At 40.4% G+C, this 14,684-nt stretch overlaps 1 protein-coding gene across 1 annotated transcript in view; it reads right to left on the bottom strand.

Moving 5' to 3' along the window:
• LOC131246063 (uncharacterized) overlaps positions 1-14,684 on the bottom strand; it is a 109,897-nt gene that overhangs the window by 45,356 nt on the left and 49,857 nt on the right. Inside the window, exon 5 of the mRNA XM_058245922.1 lies at positions 8,093-8,174. Coding sequence (XP_058101905.1) covers positions 8,093-8,174 — 82 coding nt within the window. The remainder of the gene's footprint in view (positions 1-8,092; positions 8,175-14,684) is intronic.

Raw genomic sequence — 14,684 nt, 5'->3', positions numbered from 1 at the left:
CAAAGCTTAAGAGTATTTTGACGACCGCACCAATCATGCAGCCACCCGATTGGGGCGTTCCTTTTGAAATCATGTGTGATGCTAGCAACTATACGGTTGGCGCAGTGTTAGGCCAAAGGAGGGACAAGAAGCCATGTGTTATCTACTACGCAAGTAGAACGCAGAATGATGCCCAGATAAATTACTCCACGGAAAAGGAACTCCTTGCCATAATTTTTACTCTAGACAAATTCAAGTCTTATTTGATCATATCCAAAATCATAATATTTACTGATCATGCGGTGTTCAAGTATCTTCTTTCAAAGAAGGATGTTAAGCCCCATCTTTTGAGATGGATTCTTCTACTCCAAGAGTTTGACTTAAAAATACGAGATAAGAAAGGAGGAGAATGTAGTGGCAAACCATTTGTCCCGACTTGTCCCATCCGATCCCATTGAGACCACACCGATCAAAGATACATTCCCGGATGAACAGTTATTTTTTGTTTCCTAATTACTTTGGTACCCTAAAATTGCTAACTACCTTGTGACAGGTAAATTGCCAATCCATTGGACGTCACAAGATAAGAAGAGATTTTTAACTGAGATACATAACTTTTTTTAAGATGACCTATATTTGCTTAAATATTGCCCAGACTAAATCATTAGGAAATGTGTTCTGAACAATTATTTGTTGTCTCCCAATTACCTTGTTACGTTGACATGGCAAATTATCTTGTGATACGTAAATTGTCGATCCATTGGATATCACAAGCTAAGAAAAGATTTTTATCCGAGGTACGTAGCTTTCTCTGGGATGATCCTTATTTGTTAAAATATTGCCCAGACCAAATCATTAGGAGATGTGTTCCAAACAATGAATAATCTAGTGTTATCTTCTTTTGTCACTCACAAGCCTGTGGAGGTCATTTTTCGACAAAGAAAATCATCGCCAAAATTCTTCAATGTGGTTTTTATTGGCCGACTATGTTTAAAGATACGAGTTTTGCAAGGCGTGTGAGCGATGTCAGAAATGGGAAGAATGTCCCGAAGAAACATGATGTCCGAAAATCCAATTTTAATCGTAGAAATTTTCGATTATTGGGGTATTGATTTTATGGGACCTTTCCCCCCATGTTTTGGACATCTTTATATTCTCTCAATTGTGGATCGTGTTTCCAAATGGGTGGGGGCGATTTCTTCTAGAACTAATGATCACAAAACAGTTCTACGGTTTTTGAAAGAAAATATTTTGTCGAGATTTAGAACGTTGAGATCCATAATTAGTGATGGTGGTTCTCACTTCTGTAATAGGCCATTTGAGAACTTAATGAAGAAATATAGTATTACACACAACGTAGCTACACCCTATCATCCATAGACAAGTGGTCAAGCTGAAGTTTCCAATAGGGAAATGAAACAAATTTTAGAGAAAATTGGAAAACTAGAACGTAAGGACTTGTCATCGAGACTAACCGAGGCATTGTGGGCTTATAGGACTGCATTTAAAACCCCTATTGGAACGTCTCCCTATAGACTTGTCTTTGGGAAAGCTTGTCACTTACCAGTAGAATTGGAATATAAGGCATACTCGGCAATAAAGAAATTCAACTTTGACATTAAAAAAGCAAGCACGCTGCGGAAACTCCAGCTTTTGGAGTTAAGAGGAAATTAGGAAAGATGTGTATGACAATGCAAGAATATACAAGGAGAGAATGAATGTGTTCCATGACAAGAATATTTTCAAAAAAAAAAAAAACATTTGAGCCAAATCAGAAAGTTCTTCTGTATAACTCGCCTCCATCTCTTTCTTGGAAGTTTACGATCCAGATGAATCGGCCCTTTTGTTGTGAAGACTGCTTATCCATATAGGGTTGTGGAAGTTGTGAGTCCCAAAAACGGTAATGTGTTTAAGGTGAATGGACAAAGGTTGAAACCATTTGTGGAAAATTTTTCTTCAGAGAATACATCCATACCTCTGGGAGATCCTATCTACCAACATCGATCCCCTAGTCTAACAAAGATCCTTTCCCTTAGGATTCAATTTCTTTGGTAGGATAGTTGTTTTGTTTTTACTTTTTAGTTTGTTAAATCACCAATCAATGAAGGTCGCTCTTATACATGTCTTTTAGTAATTTTTTCATCTGCTCCTCTTTATTTTGTTGCTTTCATGTTGTTTATATTGTCTATATTTCATACATTGAAGACAATGTAGGATTTAAGTTGGGGGTGGGGTTTCCTTTGGAAAAATCTTCAAATTGTGCTGAATTGTGAAATTTTTAGCTAAATTTTTTTTGAAAATTTTGAAAGTTGATTTCCGTAGATTCAGGTGATCTTAAAGACAATCTAATGTTTAGAATATGAGAAGATACTTAATGTTCAGAATTTTTTAAGCCTAATTCTAATTACTTGATGGATTTCATAGTTGAGTTCGATTGATGAATGCTTAATTGGAAAGTTTAAATATTGATTGAGTCATGAATTCATATGTCACATCTAGCTTATACATTAGAGTTTCAGTTGGATACTGTAGTGTTAACTTGATAATTATTGTGAGTGCTAGGAACCAAGCTTGGGGAATTTGTCCATCATGTTCAATGAAATGAAAAAGAAAGAGAGAGAGAGAGAGAGAGAGAGAGAGAGAGAGAGAGAGAGAGAGAGTCCCAGCTAAAAAATAATTGTTATCGAAAAGGGTTACCTATTGAACTGTCCATGAAAAGACTTTCGTATGTAAAAATTAAAAAAAAAAAAATTAAAAAAAAAAAAGAATGTATGGAGAGAGAGAGAGAGAGAGAGAGAGAGAGAGAGAGAGAGAGAGAGAGAGTAAAAGCCGTCGATGAAAAAATTCCAAAAGCTAGAGGAGTGAAGTGTTGAATTGTAAGACAAGTTTTGGTTTAAGCCTTGGTTGATCTGATCATTCCCTTGATTATCATTGTGAACATGAAAGTGGAAGAACTGAACCTGTAGTTGTGATAAGTCTAGATTACATGGTGCGTTCATGGAACTCAATATTGGGATTTATTCAATTTTATAATTAATAAACTGAACTTAATTAGAATATTTATTAACTATCATAGCTAAGGTTTTTTTTTTTTTTTTTCACATGCACAAACACCCCCCACACACTCACACCTAGTGAGATTTCACCACCTATGGGTACTCGAACCCTTGACCAGGTGTTGAAACTCTTGAGAGTCTACCACCAGAGCAAGAGTAAGGACCCTCATAGCTTAGGTGGATGTTATGCTCAATATTCGTGAATTAAGCTTCCTCTGGATTGGATTGATCTTCGAGATTACTTGAGATAAAAGGATTGATTCTTCTAAGAATTTGTTTTTGGATTCGGAATTTTTCGTGTGTTTTGTTCAGGACTAGCAAAATGTTGGTTAGGGGTGTGATCCAGCCTAAATATTGCATATTTATCCCCTCAATTATACTAGTTTCCATGCATTTAAATGTTAAAACAATACACTAATGAGTGTTTTCTGCATGCAAGGTAATTTGGGAACCAAGAATGGATACGTGCTTTAAACGGATGAATTAAAGCTCAAAGAAAGAAAAGATGAAGAATTGAAGATTTGGATGAATGGAATGAGGATTTAAAGAGTTAGACCTAAAGAAAAGAAGTACCGAGGTGAAGAAAGTGACTTGAGATCAGAGAAGTAAAGAACGGAAGAAATCCAGCAGTTATCGATTGATCGACCATAGTTATCGATCGATCTCAATTGATTGAGTGGACACATTGAAACTTGATTTAATGTTGAATTCTCTAGATGATTTTTGGTACCATTGATCGATTGATAAAGGTGTCCGATCGATTAATGGAAATTCGAATTAAGATAAAAAACTTGTTCGACACATTTTGTTCTCATCGATCAATCGACAGATCATACCGATCGATCGACACAAAGAAGGAAATTCAAAAGTTCATTGTTGGACATTTCAGGGCATCATCGATCGATCGGTGTTTCTAGGCATTTTAGGTACAAATTAGGTTAGAGGGAAGGCTCTAGAGCAGGCAAAGCTTGTCCGACATCATTCCTCTTCTTCAATCCTTCAATCCAAGTCTGTTTTTCTTTTGTTTTTCTTTTAAGATGTTACTCATGCTAGGCTAATCTCTTAGCTAAGGCTAAGAGATGAACCTTTTGATAGATATTTGATATTTAATTCGTTTTTAATGAAAGTTATTAGTTTTTCACGTTGGATTATGATTGGATGTGATTGAATTCCTAGATTTGAGAAGGAATCGATCTGTAAAATCAATTGATCTATTGTGAACTCCGAGTACAATAGATGCTCTTGATTCCGTACAATTGATTGCCTAAATCCTCATGAGAAATCAAATCTATCGTGATTCTAATCTATGTTGGATTTTGTGAGTGAATTTACTACTATATCTTCCGATTAGAATGGATTGGAATCCAGTTCTAGTTGAGTAATCAACTTGAGAAGATGAATTAAGTTCAAGTTATATATATTGGGGATTCCTGGATCCTTAGTCGCTTTTATTAATTGTTTTAAATCCTTTTTACTTCGCTGGATTAAAAACCTAGTCAACCCAATTAGTTTTAATTGTGTTCTCACCAATTTCCCTGTGGTTCAACCTCGGACTCCAGAGTTAACCCTGAACTTGGGGTTGTCAACCCTTGGGTTTGATCAACTTCCGTAGGGTCTCAAGAGAGATCTCCATCAGGTGATTCAGTTGCTTTGTCTCGAGAAGTTTATGATGCTTTGATGCAGCTTCATATTTAAGATACTACTGCTACCTCCAGAGCCACTGTAGCCCAGTTAGATATTGCTCTCCATGTATCTTCCCCTTCTTTATGAGTCGTTGACCTTGGAGCTATGATTGGTAAGTCTCATCTGTTTAGCACTTATCAATCTTCAAACCAATCACACTTTGTTACTATTATTGATGGAAACCAAACTCTTAGATCTGGAACTGGTTCCATCAATCTTTCTCCCAACATACATCCATCATCTATCTCATACGTTCTCAATTTTCCTCTCAATCTTTTGTCTTTTAGTTCTCTTACAAAATCCTTAAATTGTTCTATAACCCTTTCCCCTTCTCACTGGGTGTTTCAGGACCTCCAAACAAAGTAGATGATTAGTGAGGCCATGAACATGGGGGGATTTACTTCTTGAATGATGCACCAATGATAGCGTCTAGTACTCTATCTTTAGATAAGGAATTAGTATCCAAATGGCGTTATTGTTTAGGGCATCCATCTTTGTCTACGTTGAAGCTTATGTTTCCTTTGATTCCTGCTACTATGTCATTATGCGGTGAGACATGAGTTTTCCAAACATCACTGTGTTATGTTTCCTCGTAGTTTGTCTGAGAGGAAATCCAAACCGTTGAGTAAGTTCATTCTAATGTTTTGGGGTCTTGTTCCTGTTAACTCTATTTCTGGATATAAATACTCTCTTATTGATGATTGTTTCAGGATAACATGAGTTTATCTTATGAATTTTAAGCATGAAAGTGTTTGATATGTTCAAGATTTGTCTTAATGAAGCAGCCACCCAATTTCAATGTCCCATTAAAACTCTTATGTTCTAACAATGGTGGCGAATATGTATCGAAAACTTTCTTGTCGTTTCTGCAAGACCATAGTATCTCATCTCATACTTCATTTCCACAGACACTTCAACAAAATGGTACTACTAAGAAGAATCACCATCTTCTTTAAGTCTTCTTCTTGGTATGAGCATTGCTAAACACTTTTGGGATGATGCTTTACTCACTATTGTTTTCCTTATTTTAATCGTATAGCATCCAAAATATTATTAAATAGGACTTCATTTGAAATTTGCATCCACATGACATGACAAACATTTTTCCCTTACCCCCTAAAATCTTTGGGTGCACGTCTTTTAATCATATTCTTGATAGTAGTAGCGATACGTTGAGTCCTCGGGCTATAAAATGTTTTCTTAAGACACTCTTGGTCTTGGAAAGCGTGAAAACGTTACAACCCTCTGTCCTACAAGAGATATGTATCAGTTGATGCCACCTTCTTCGAAGATATCCCTTCTCTGATGAAGGACAATCACTGCACAATCCTCTTACTAGTCAAGGGGAGTTTATGTTATATAACTCTATACCTCTTCTGATCCCTTGTCATGATGATACTCTCACTTCTTCTGACTCCTCTAAGCCTCTACTTGTGTATCAATGCCGGAAGAAGTCCCTTATTGATCCACCTACTATCATTCAATCTGTTTCCACCGGTGTTCAAATACTATCTCCCCCTCTCTAGATGACCTTCCTATTGCCTTGCATAAACCTTCTCGTTCATCCACTAAACATCCCATCAGTAATTTTGTTTCTTTCCAGCATCTTTCACATTCCTTTAGTTATTTTACAACTTCCATATCCTCCTCATTTATTCTGCGTAATATAAAATAAGTTATGAGAAGTCCTAACTAGAAACCACCTATAATGGAAGAAATGCAGGCTCTTAAAAAAACAATACATGGGAGTCAATTCCTCTGCCCAGATTGTTGGATGTCAATGGATTTATACCATCAAATATTGATGGTTCTATTGATAGATGTAAGGCTCGGTTGGTCACCAAGGGTTACACACAAACATATGGGGTGGATTATTTTGAGACGTTTTCTCCTGTAACCAAACCTCCGTGTAGTTATTTCTTTGGCCGTCAATTTGTCTTGGCCTTTATTTCAATTGGAAGTGAAGAACAACTTTTTACATAACAATCTTGCCAAAGAAGTTTATATGGACCAACCGCCTGGAGTTTTTGTGCCAAGTAACTCACACCTTGTGTGTCGTCTGAAGAAGTCTATTTATGGCCTCAAGCAATCCCCTCGGTCCTGGTTTGATAAATTTAATTACGCTCTTCTTGACTTAGGGTTTGTTCGAAGCCAAGCAAATCACTGACTTTTCATCTGTCTTCGGGCCCTAGGAATTACGGTGGTGATTCTTTATGTCGAAGACGTTGTGTTGTCTAGAAATGATACTGAGCGGATCATCACCCTTAAATCCCTCATGAAGACAAGATTTGAGATTAGAGGTCTTCGCACTCTTCAGTATTTTCTGGGAATTAAAGTCACTTGCTCGAAGTCAGGAATTGTCCTACCTCAAAGGAATTATGCTGTCGATCTTTTATCAAAGAAGGGGATGCTAGGGTACAAGCCTGTTGCTGCACCGATGGCTGTATCGCCAATTTGTTGGTCGATTCATCTACTTGACTATCACACGGCCGAATATTTCATATGTTGTAGGTGTTGTCAGTCAGTTTATGCATGCTCCTCATACAACCCATCTAACAACAGTGTATCGAATTCTTTATTATTTAAAATTGGCCCCTAGCAGAGGATTACGCTTTCAAAGACATGGCCATCTTAATATTTCAGGTTACTCTAAGGCTGATTGTGTCGGAAGCTTTCATGATCAACTGTCTACATCAAGATACTATACCTTTGTTGGTGGAAATCTTGTCACTTAGAAAAGCAAGAAGCAATTATTTGTTGCTCGAGTCTACTATTAAAGCTGAATATAAGGCAATGGCTCATGCTATGTGTGAGCTCATTTAGTCCTGAACCCTCTTATAAGAAATTAGTTGTTCTCCATTAAGTCTCATTCCATTACATTACAATAATCAAGCTACGATTCACATTGCAAGCAATCTAGTATTTCATGAACGTACTAAGCACATTGAGATTAATTGTCATCTAAGAGAAAAAAGTTGTTAATGAGAAAATTGAGACTCCTTTGTTCATTCAAGGGAACAGCTAGCTTTATATTCCTATGAAATCTCTTCGAGATGCTCTTCTTCAACCTACTAACAAGTTGGGCACGATCAATATCTATGCTCTAACATGAGAGGGAGTATAGGAGATGACATGTGTATGTGCATAGAGCTTAGGTAGTCCTACAAAGCATGTTAAGATATTTTTGTAGCACATAACTGTATATTACTTAACTTAGATGACTTTTCTCTATAATTACACAGCAACTCCTAGTCTGATTCACTTTGCCATATATCAATTCCATAGTAAATTATTTTTAGATCATCTTATTTATGCCAACAATAAACAAAAAGATGCAGAGAAAACAGTGTAAGAATGTTGAGGATGTTACCTACCTCGAGAGATATTGCACCACGATCACTCCAAGTCATGTGAATGCAGGATCTTCCTAGAGCTGCAAACCACGAATCGTCCCTCCTACTAGATGCAAAAATGGAACTAGGCAGTAAAGATTCAAAAACCATGAAGAACAAGAATAGGCTGAGATGACGAAGATATGTGTACTTCTTACATATATTGTTAAAGTGAAACTTCAATACACTATCCACCAATAGGGAGGGGTACGGTCCCCATAAAATTGACGGCAAATCATGACTCTATAGTTATACCATGGGGCATGATTTCCTTTCCCCTGAATTACACAAGACCTTAACTTCTCTAGATTTTCTATATGGCCAGTGGTCCTCCATTGGGAAATCAATCGTCATGTTGTTCCAAAGGGTGATTTAAGAAAGCCTCCCTCACAACACAAACAGAGGCACAGATTCCCTGGTTAAGGGCCCATTTCGACATATTGTCGTTTGTCGACTGCCGACTTTAGAAGATACCCCACAAAAGCCATTTCCTCAAAAACCAATCGGATTGGTTTTCAGGGTCTCATCTATTTGTCACCTAAATAGTTGGGTTGGTCCCAAACCAACGATTGTGGATGGCATCCAAACAGGCCGCAAAACACTTATTTAGGGTCGAATTGAGGATTTTGTCTCCAAACCCTAGTTTTGACACTGCATCCAAACAGGCCCTAACAATGTTTCTTTCTCAGCAACCCACATGAGACAGCAAGACCATCCCACACCATCCTGTCCATCTGAGATTTATTTGTTTTCTTTATTTTTTCTTTTTTTCTTTTTTTTTTTTTCTTTTTTTTTTCTTTTTTTTTTTAAGGGTGATAAGTTAATTATTGATAGAAACTGTTGGAGAATCATCACAACAGCTAAGAATACAAACTAAACCAAGCTAGCAACCACCCGAATTTACGAACCAAGCAACATTGAGGCTTCATCAGTGTATACATCCTTTGCCCCGGAAACCCATTCTAGCACATCCTTCCTAGATTGCCCCAAAACATCTTCCCAAGTTCCCTGTTTATTGAGGAAGCATCTTCAATTACGTTCTCACCAAATGTTCCAATGGCAAGGATGAGGTGGTGCCATGGGGGTTGCCAACTTTTGGGAATAGGGCTGTCATTCCAAGCCCAAAAGAGATCTACAACCAATTGGCGCATCACCCACTCTACACGGAAGGACTTTAGAAAAGCGGACCACACTTGATACACAAAGGTACAATGGATGAAAATGTGGTCAACCGACTCCGCTTCGCTTTCACACAATAGACACATGTTAGGAAGGACCATAGATCTTCGCTGAAGATTTTCTATGGTTAGAATACGATTTCGCCCAACTAACCATGCAAGAGATAGCTACCTTTGGAGGAGCCCCATAAAACCAAAAAGCATGGAAATGCCCCCCCTTCACCACTTCATTCTGAAGAATCCCTAATCCTCTTGTAAAATGACTTAACTAAGAATTTCCCCGATGGTGTATCCTTCCAAACCATAGCGTCTTCTAAAGTCAATGAGGGATGAATATTATGGAGCCTTGCCAATAATCGTACCAATTCCACGCCCTCCTCTTTAGATAAAACCCTCCTACAAGGGGGGCACCAAACTCCGATTTGGCTCACTTGGGAGAAACAAGAAGCTACCGACATGTTCCTCCTAGGGGCTAGTGATGCAACCGATGGAAACTCTAGCTCCAAGGATCCATAACTGCACCATGAATCTTCCCAAAACCGAATGTGCTACCCATTTCCAAGAGAAAATGCCACCCCTGCCTTAAATTGTGGAGCTATAGAGTTAATGGACCTCCATATCCCAGAGGCTCGATAATGCGAAGAAGCATTTACCTCCCAACCACCCTCCTGAATCCCGTATTTAGATGCGGTCGTCTCTCTCCATAGCTTACCTACTTCAGAAGCAAATCTCCATTGCCATTTTCCAAGTAGTGCCTCATTCATGAGATCCAACCTTTTTATACATGCCCCTCTCTTATTAAAAGGCTTGCACACCTCTTCTCACTTGAGTAAATGGAGCTTGTTCCTTTCATTTGCTCTGTTCCACAAGAAGTCTCGCCTTAGCTTTTCCAATTTATCGAGAACAGACTTTGGGCACTTAAATAGAGACATGAAATAAAGAGGGAGAAAAGATAGGGATGATTTGATTGCTATGATTCAGCCTGCCAATGAAAGGTGACGAGATTTCCATCCAGAAAGCTTCCGTCAAAACCTTTCTATCGCCTTGTTCTAAAGATGTTTCCCTAGTTTGGCTATGCATAGTGGGAAGCCCCAAATACATAGATGGGAGTGATCCTTTACCACAACCAAATACCTCAGCGCAGGTAGCCACTTCTTCCTTTGAAAAATAAAAGCATAACATAACGTTTTATCTCACATTAACTGATGCAGGAGAATTAACCACTTGTTCTAAGAGCTCGAAGTGATAGAGCATGGGGAATTAATCAATTTATCTCAAAGCCCAAGCCCCACATCCCATGGGTTAGGACCTCAGCTAACCCCCCTCATGGGCCCCACATCGCATGGGTATCGCCTCACACGAGCCACCCACCTTACACGGGTGGGGCCCGCCTCACACGGGCTGCCCACCTCAAGTGTGCCCCTATGATGCAGGACAATTAACCACTTGCTCTAAAAGCTCGAACTGTTAGAGTATGGCGAATTAATCCATTTATCTCATAGCTCAGGCCCCACATCTCATGGGTTAGGACCTCGGCTGAACCCCCCTCGTGGGCTCGTGGGCCCCAAATCACATGGGCCGCCCACCCCGAGTGTGTCCCCGCATCCCATGGGCTACCCCACTCGAGCCCGGTGTGAAATGCACATTAATCACCCCCGGTGAGGAGTCTTGAACACGAGATCTCCTCCGTGGGCCCCAAATCACATGGGTCACCCACCCCGAGTGTGTCCCCGCATCCCACGGGCTACCCCACTCGAGCCCGGTGTGAAAATGTCCTTGCATTAATCACCTCCGATGAGGAGTCTCGAACACGAGACCTCCCGCTCTGATACCAATTTGATGCAGGACAATTAACCACTTGCTCTAAAAGCTCGAACTATTAGAGTATGGCGAATTAATCCATTTATCTCATAGCCCAGGCCCCACATCTCATGGGCTAGGACCTCGGTCCAACCCCCCTCGTGGGCTCGTGGGCCCCAAATCACATATACCGCCCACCCCGAGTGTGTCCCCGCATCTCACGGACTACCCCACTCGAGCCCGGTGTGAAATGCGCATTAATCACCCCCAGTGAGGAGTCTCGAACACGAGATCTCCTCCGTGGGCCCTAAATCACATGGGTCACCCACTTCGAGTGTATCCCCGCATCCCACGGGCTACCCCACTCGAGCCCGGTGTGAAAATGCCCCTGCATTACCCTGCATCCCACAGGCAAACCCACTTGAGCCCGGTGTGAAAATGCCCCTACATTAATCACCCCCGGTAAGGAGTCTTGAACACGAGACCTCCCGCTCTCATACCACTTTGATGCAGGACAATTAACCACTTGCTCTAAAAGCTCAAACTGATAGAGCATGGTGAATTAATCCTTTTATCTTATAGCCCAGGCCCCACATCCCATCGGTTAGGACCTTAGTCGAACCCCCCTCATGGACCTCACATCACATGGGTACCACCTCACATAGGTGGGGCCCGCCTCACACGGTCCGCCCACCCCGAGTGTGCCCCTGCATCCCACAGGCAACCCCACTCGAGTGCAGTATGAAAATGCCCCTGCATTATTAACCTTGAGTCCTGAAACCTCTTCAAAACACCCCACTACCTTCCTCAGATTGTCCATTATTACAATATCTGTGTTGCAAAATAAAATTGTATCAACCGCAAACTGTAGATGAGAGATCTTAATTGCCTCAATCACCACTTTGAACCCCGATATGAGCCCAACTTCTTGACCCTTTGATAACATTCTACTAGAGCTTCCACAACAACTAAAAACAAGGAGAAAGGGGATTCCCCTGCCTTAGACCTCTTGTCGCTTTGAAAAAACCTTTGGGAGAAATGTTGACAAGAACAAAGAATCTTGTCGAAGACATACATTCCCGCATCTAACAAATCCATATGTTGATTATTCGAAGCATATATTGTAGAAAATCCCACTCTACATGACATAGGCCTTTTCAACATCTAACTTGCAAGCCACTCCTTTCTTCCTTTCCATGTTTGGCGAATCTATACATTCATGAGCAAGCGAAGCGCTATCAAGTATCTGTCTGTCCGCTACAAAGGCGCCTTAATTCTTAGAAATGACGAAGGGTAGAACAGATTTAAATATGGATGCTAAGACTTTAGCTAAAATCTTGTAGGGACTCCCAATTAGGCCAATTGGCCGATAGTCTTTGAGTGAGTCTATCCCCTCCTTTGGAATAATCATAATAAAAGAGGCTCCCATCCCCTTAGCTAGCTGATCTTTTTCACAAATTTCTACCACGAAAACCACCACGTCTTTTTTTATTGAAAACATGACAAAAAGCTACCAGATATCCATCTGGGGCCGGAGCTTTGTCCCTTCCCAAAGCATCAATCGCGCACTTGATTTCTTCTTCCGAAACTGGCCTTTTGAGGAACTCCCTGTCCACATGCGACATGCTGTCAAACAGAAGAATGTCCAGTAATGGTCTTCTCCTACCCTCGCTAGCTAGTTACTTCGAGTAGAAATTCACAATAGCCAAAAATACTTCCTCCTTTTTTTCCACCCATTTGCCGTCGACCTCCACGGTGCTTATTCGGTTAGTTCTAGCCTTGGCATTGGTGATACTGTGAAAAAACCACGTGTTCTTAGTGCCCTCTTTAAGCCATAATGCTCTAGATCGTTGCTGCCACTTGATCACTTCTTCCTTCAGGACTTGGAATATTATACAGTCAACAAGGCCCTCTTTTGATGATCTTCTTCAGATAGTGCCCCCCTTCTTCCTTGATATCTAATCCATGTAATTCAGACAAGGTGTTTTCCGCAGCTTCGTTCCTGAGCTGTAAGAATTCTTTTTTTCCAATTGTTCAGCTTTCCTTTTAGTAGCTTAAGCTTTTCGAACAACCGAAAACCAGCTGTACATGAAATGTCAAAAGCTGACCACCATTTTTTAATAAGTTCACTGAAGCCATCAACTTCCACCCAAAAGAGTTCAAACCAGAAAGGCTTGGGACCCCAGCTCTCCTTTACAACATCTAATAATATGGGTCGATGATCCAAGGTTGGTCTAGGAAGACCATGAAGCACAACAAGTGGATATTTATCGACCCAATCTGTTGACAACATGAACCAATCCAGTCATGATTGAATCGGCTGAATCGGCTTTTCCCTCCCATTTGACCCAGTGAATTTAGTGTCAATCATCAGAATATCTAGCATATCATCGTGGTTAACCCATTCCTTGGAACCTTTCATGCTACTGGTGATTCTGTCCCCATTCGACTTTTCATGCGCAAATCTGACAACATTGAAGTCGCCCCCAAACACCATGGATACTTGAAATTAGATCTGATCAAGTTCAATTCAGCCCAAAAGAACTGTCTGTTGACAGGCATACATGGACCATATACTGAGCTAAACAGCCACCTGAAATTCGAGAAAGTATCCTTGAAAACAACTGAAACTGAGAAGGAACTAGTCATAACTGCTGCTGATTCCCATTTGTTTTTATCCCATGCAGTTAGTAGTCCTCCAATAGAGCCCACTACATCTAGAACTGTCCACCCTTTGTTTTTGATGCCCCATAAGGAATCGAGGATCCTGTTATCGAAAGCATCTAACTTAGTCTCCTGAATTGCTAGTATACTAACCTTATATTTTTGACATAAAACCTTGACATGATGATGTCTTTTTTCCTGCCTACCCAGGCCTCTAACATTCCAACTGAGCACCTTCATTGGGAAACTAAGCTGGCACCCCTATCCCTCTTTGCTCCATTGAGTTTGCTGGTGGATTCGTAATTCACAGAGCTTTCTAGATTCATTAGTAATCTCCAACCCTTGGGATGCCTAACTTTTGTTATCTACGTCTACAACTGCCATCTTTTGTAGCTTCTAGTTGCCTCTATGCTCCTAAAGTGAATTAAAGCCTGGACATCATCATTTTCTGCTACAACTGATAGCCCAATCGATTTTCCTACCTGTTCCAGCATGTCGCGATACCAGACCAACTCCTTCTCTGACATTACAGCACCCTCTTCTTGTTCCTGTAAAGATAGATCAAGGAGGTGTAATTGGGCTACTTCCTTTACCAGGGTCAGAATTTCCCTTACAGCCTGCAATGGAGTTGCACTAAGGGCATCGTCGAAGTTTTCAAAGCTAACTACCTCTTCTGATGGGCAGAAAATCTCATTGTCCTCCTGTACCTCCTCGCATGCCTCCATTGCATAGTTCTCTGGAGCTTCGCTACTTCTTACGCCTGAGGCGTCCTTCCCAGATTGAATATCCATTTCCTCTTCCCGTCTTGTTACTGCAGCAAATTGATAAGAGGGCACGAAAGACTTAGATGCGAAGCAGTGTTTGAAATATCGGTATCGCGTTACGTATTGCATCCTTGGGATACAGATACGTATCGGTTATTGTACGGTATA

This window comes from Magnolia sinica, chromosome 5 (assembly GCF_029962835.1).
Source record: "Magnolia sinica isolate HGM2019 chromosome 5, MsV1, whole genome shotgun sequence".
Classification (NCBI taxonomy): Eukaryota; Viridiplantae; Streptophyta; class Magnoliopsida; order Magnoliales; family Magnoliaceae; genus Magnolia; species Magnolia sinica.
Note: the sequence above shows the minus strand (reverse complement) of the source record. Positions and strands in the feature narration are given on the sequence as shown.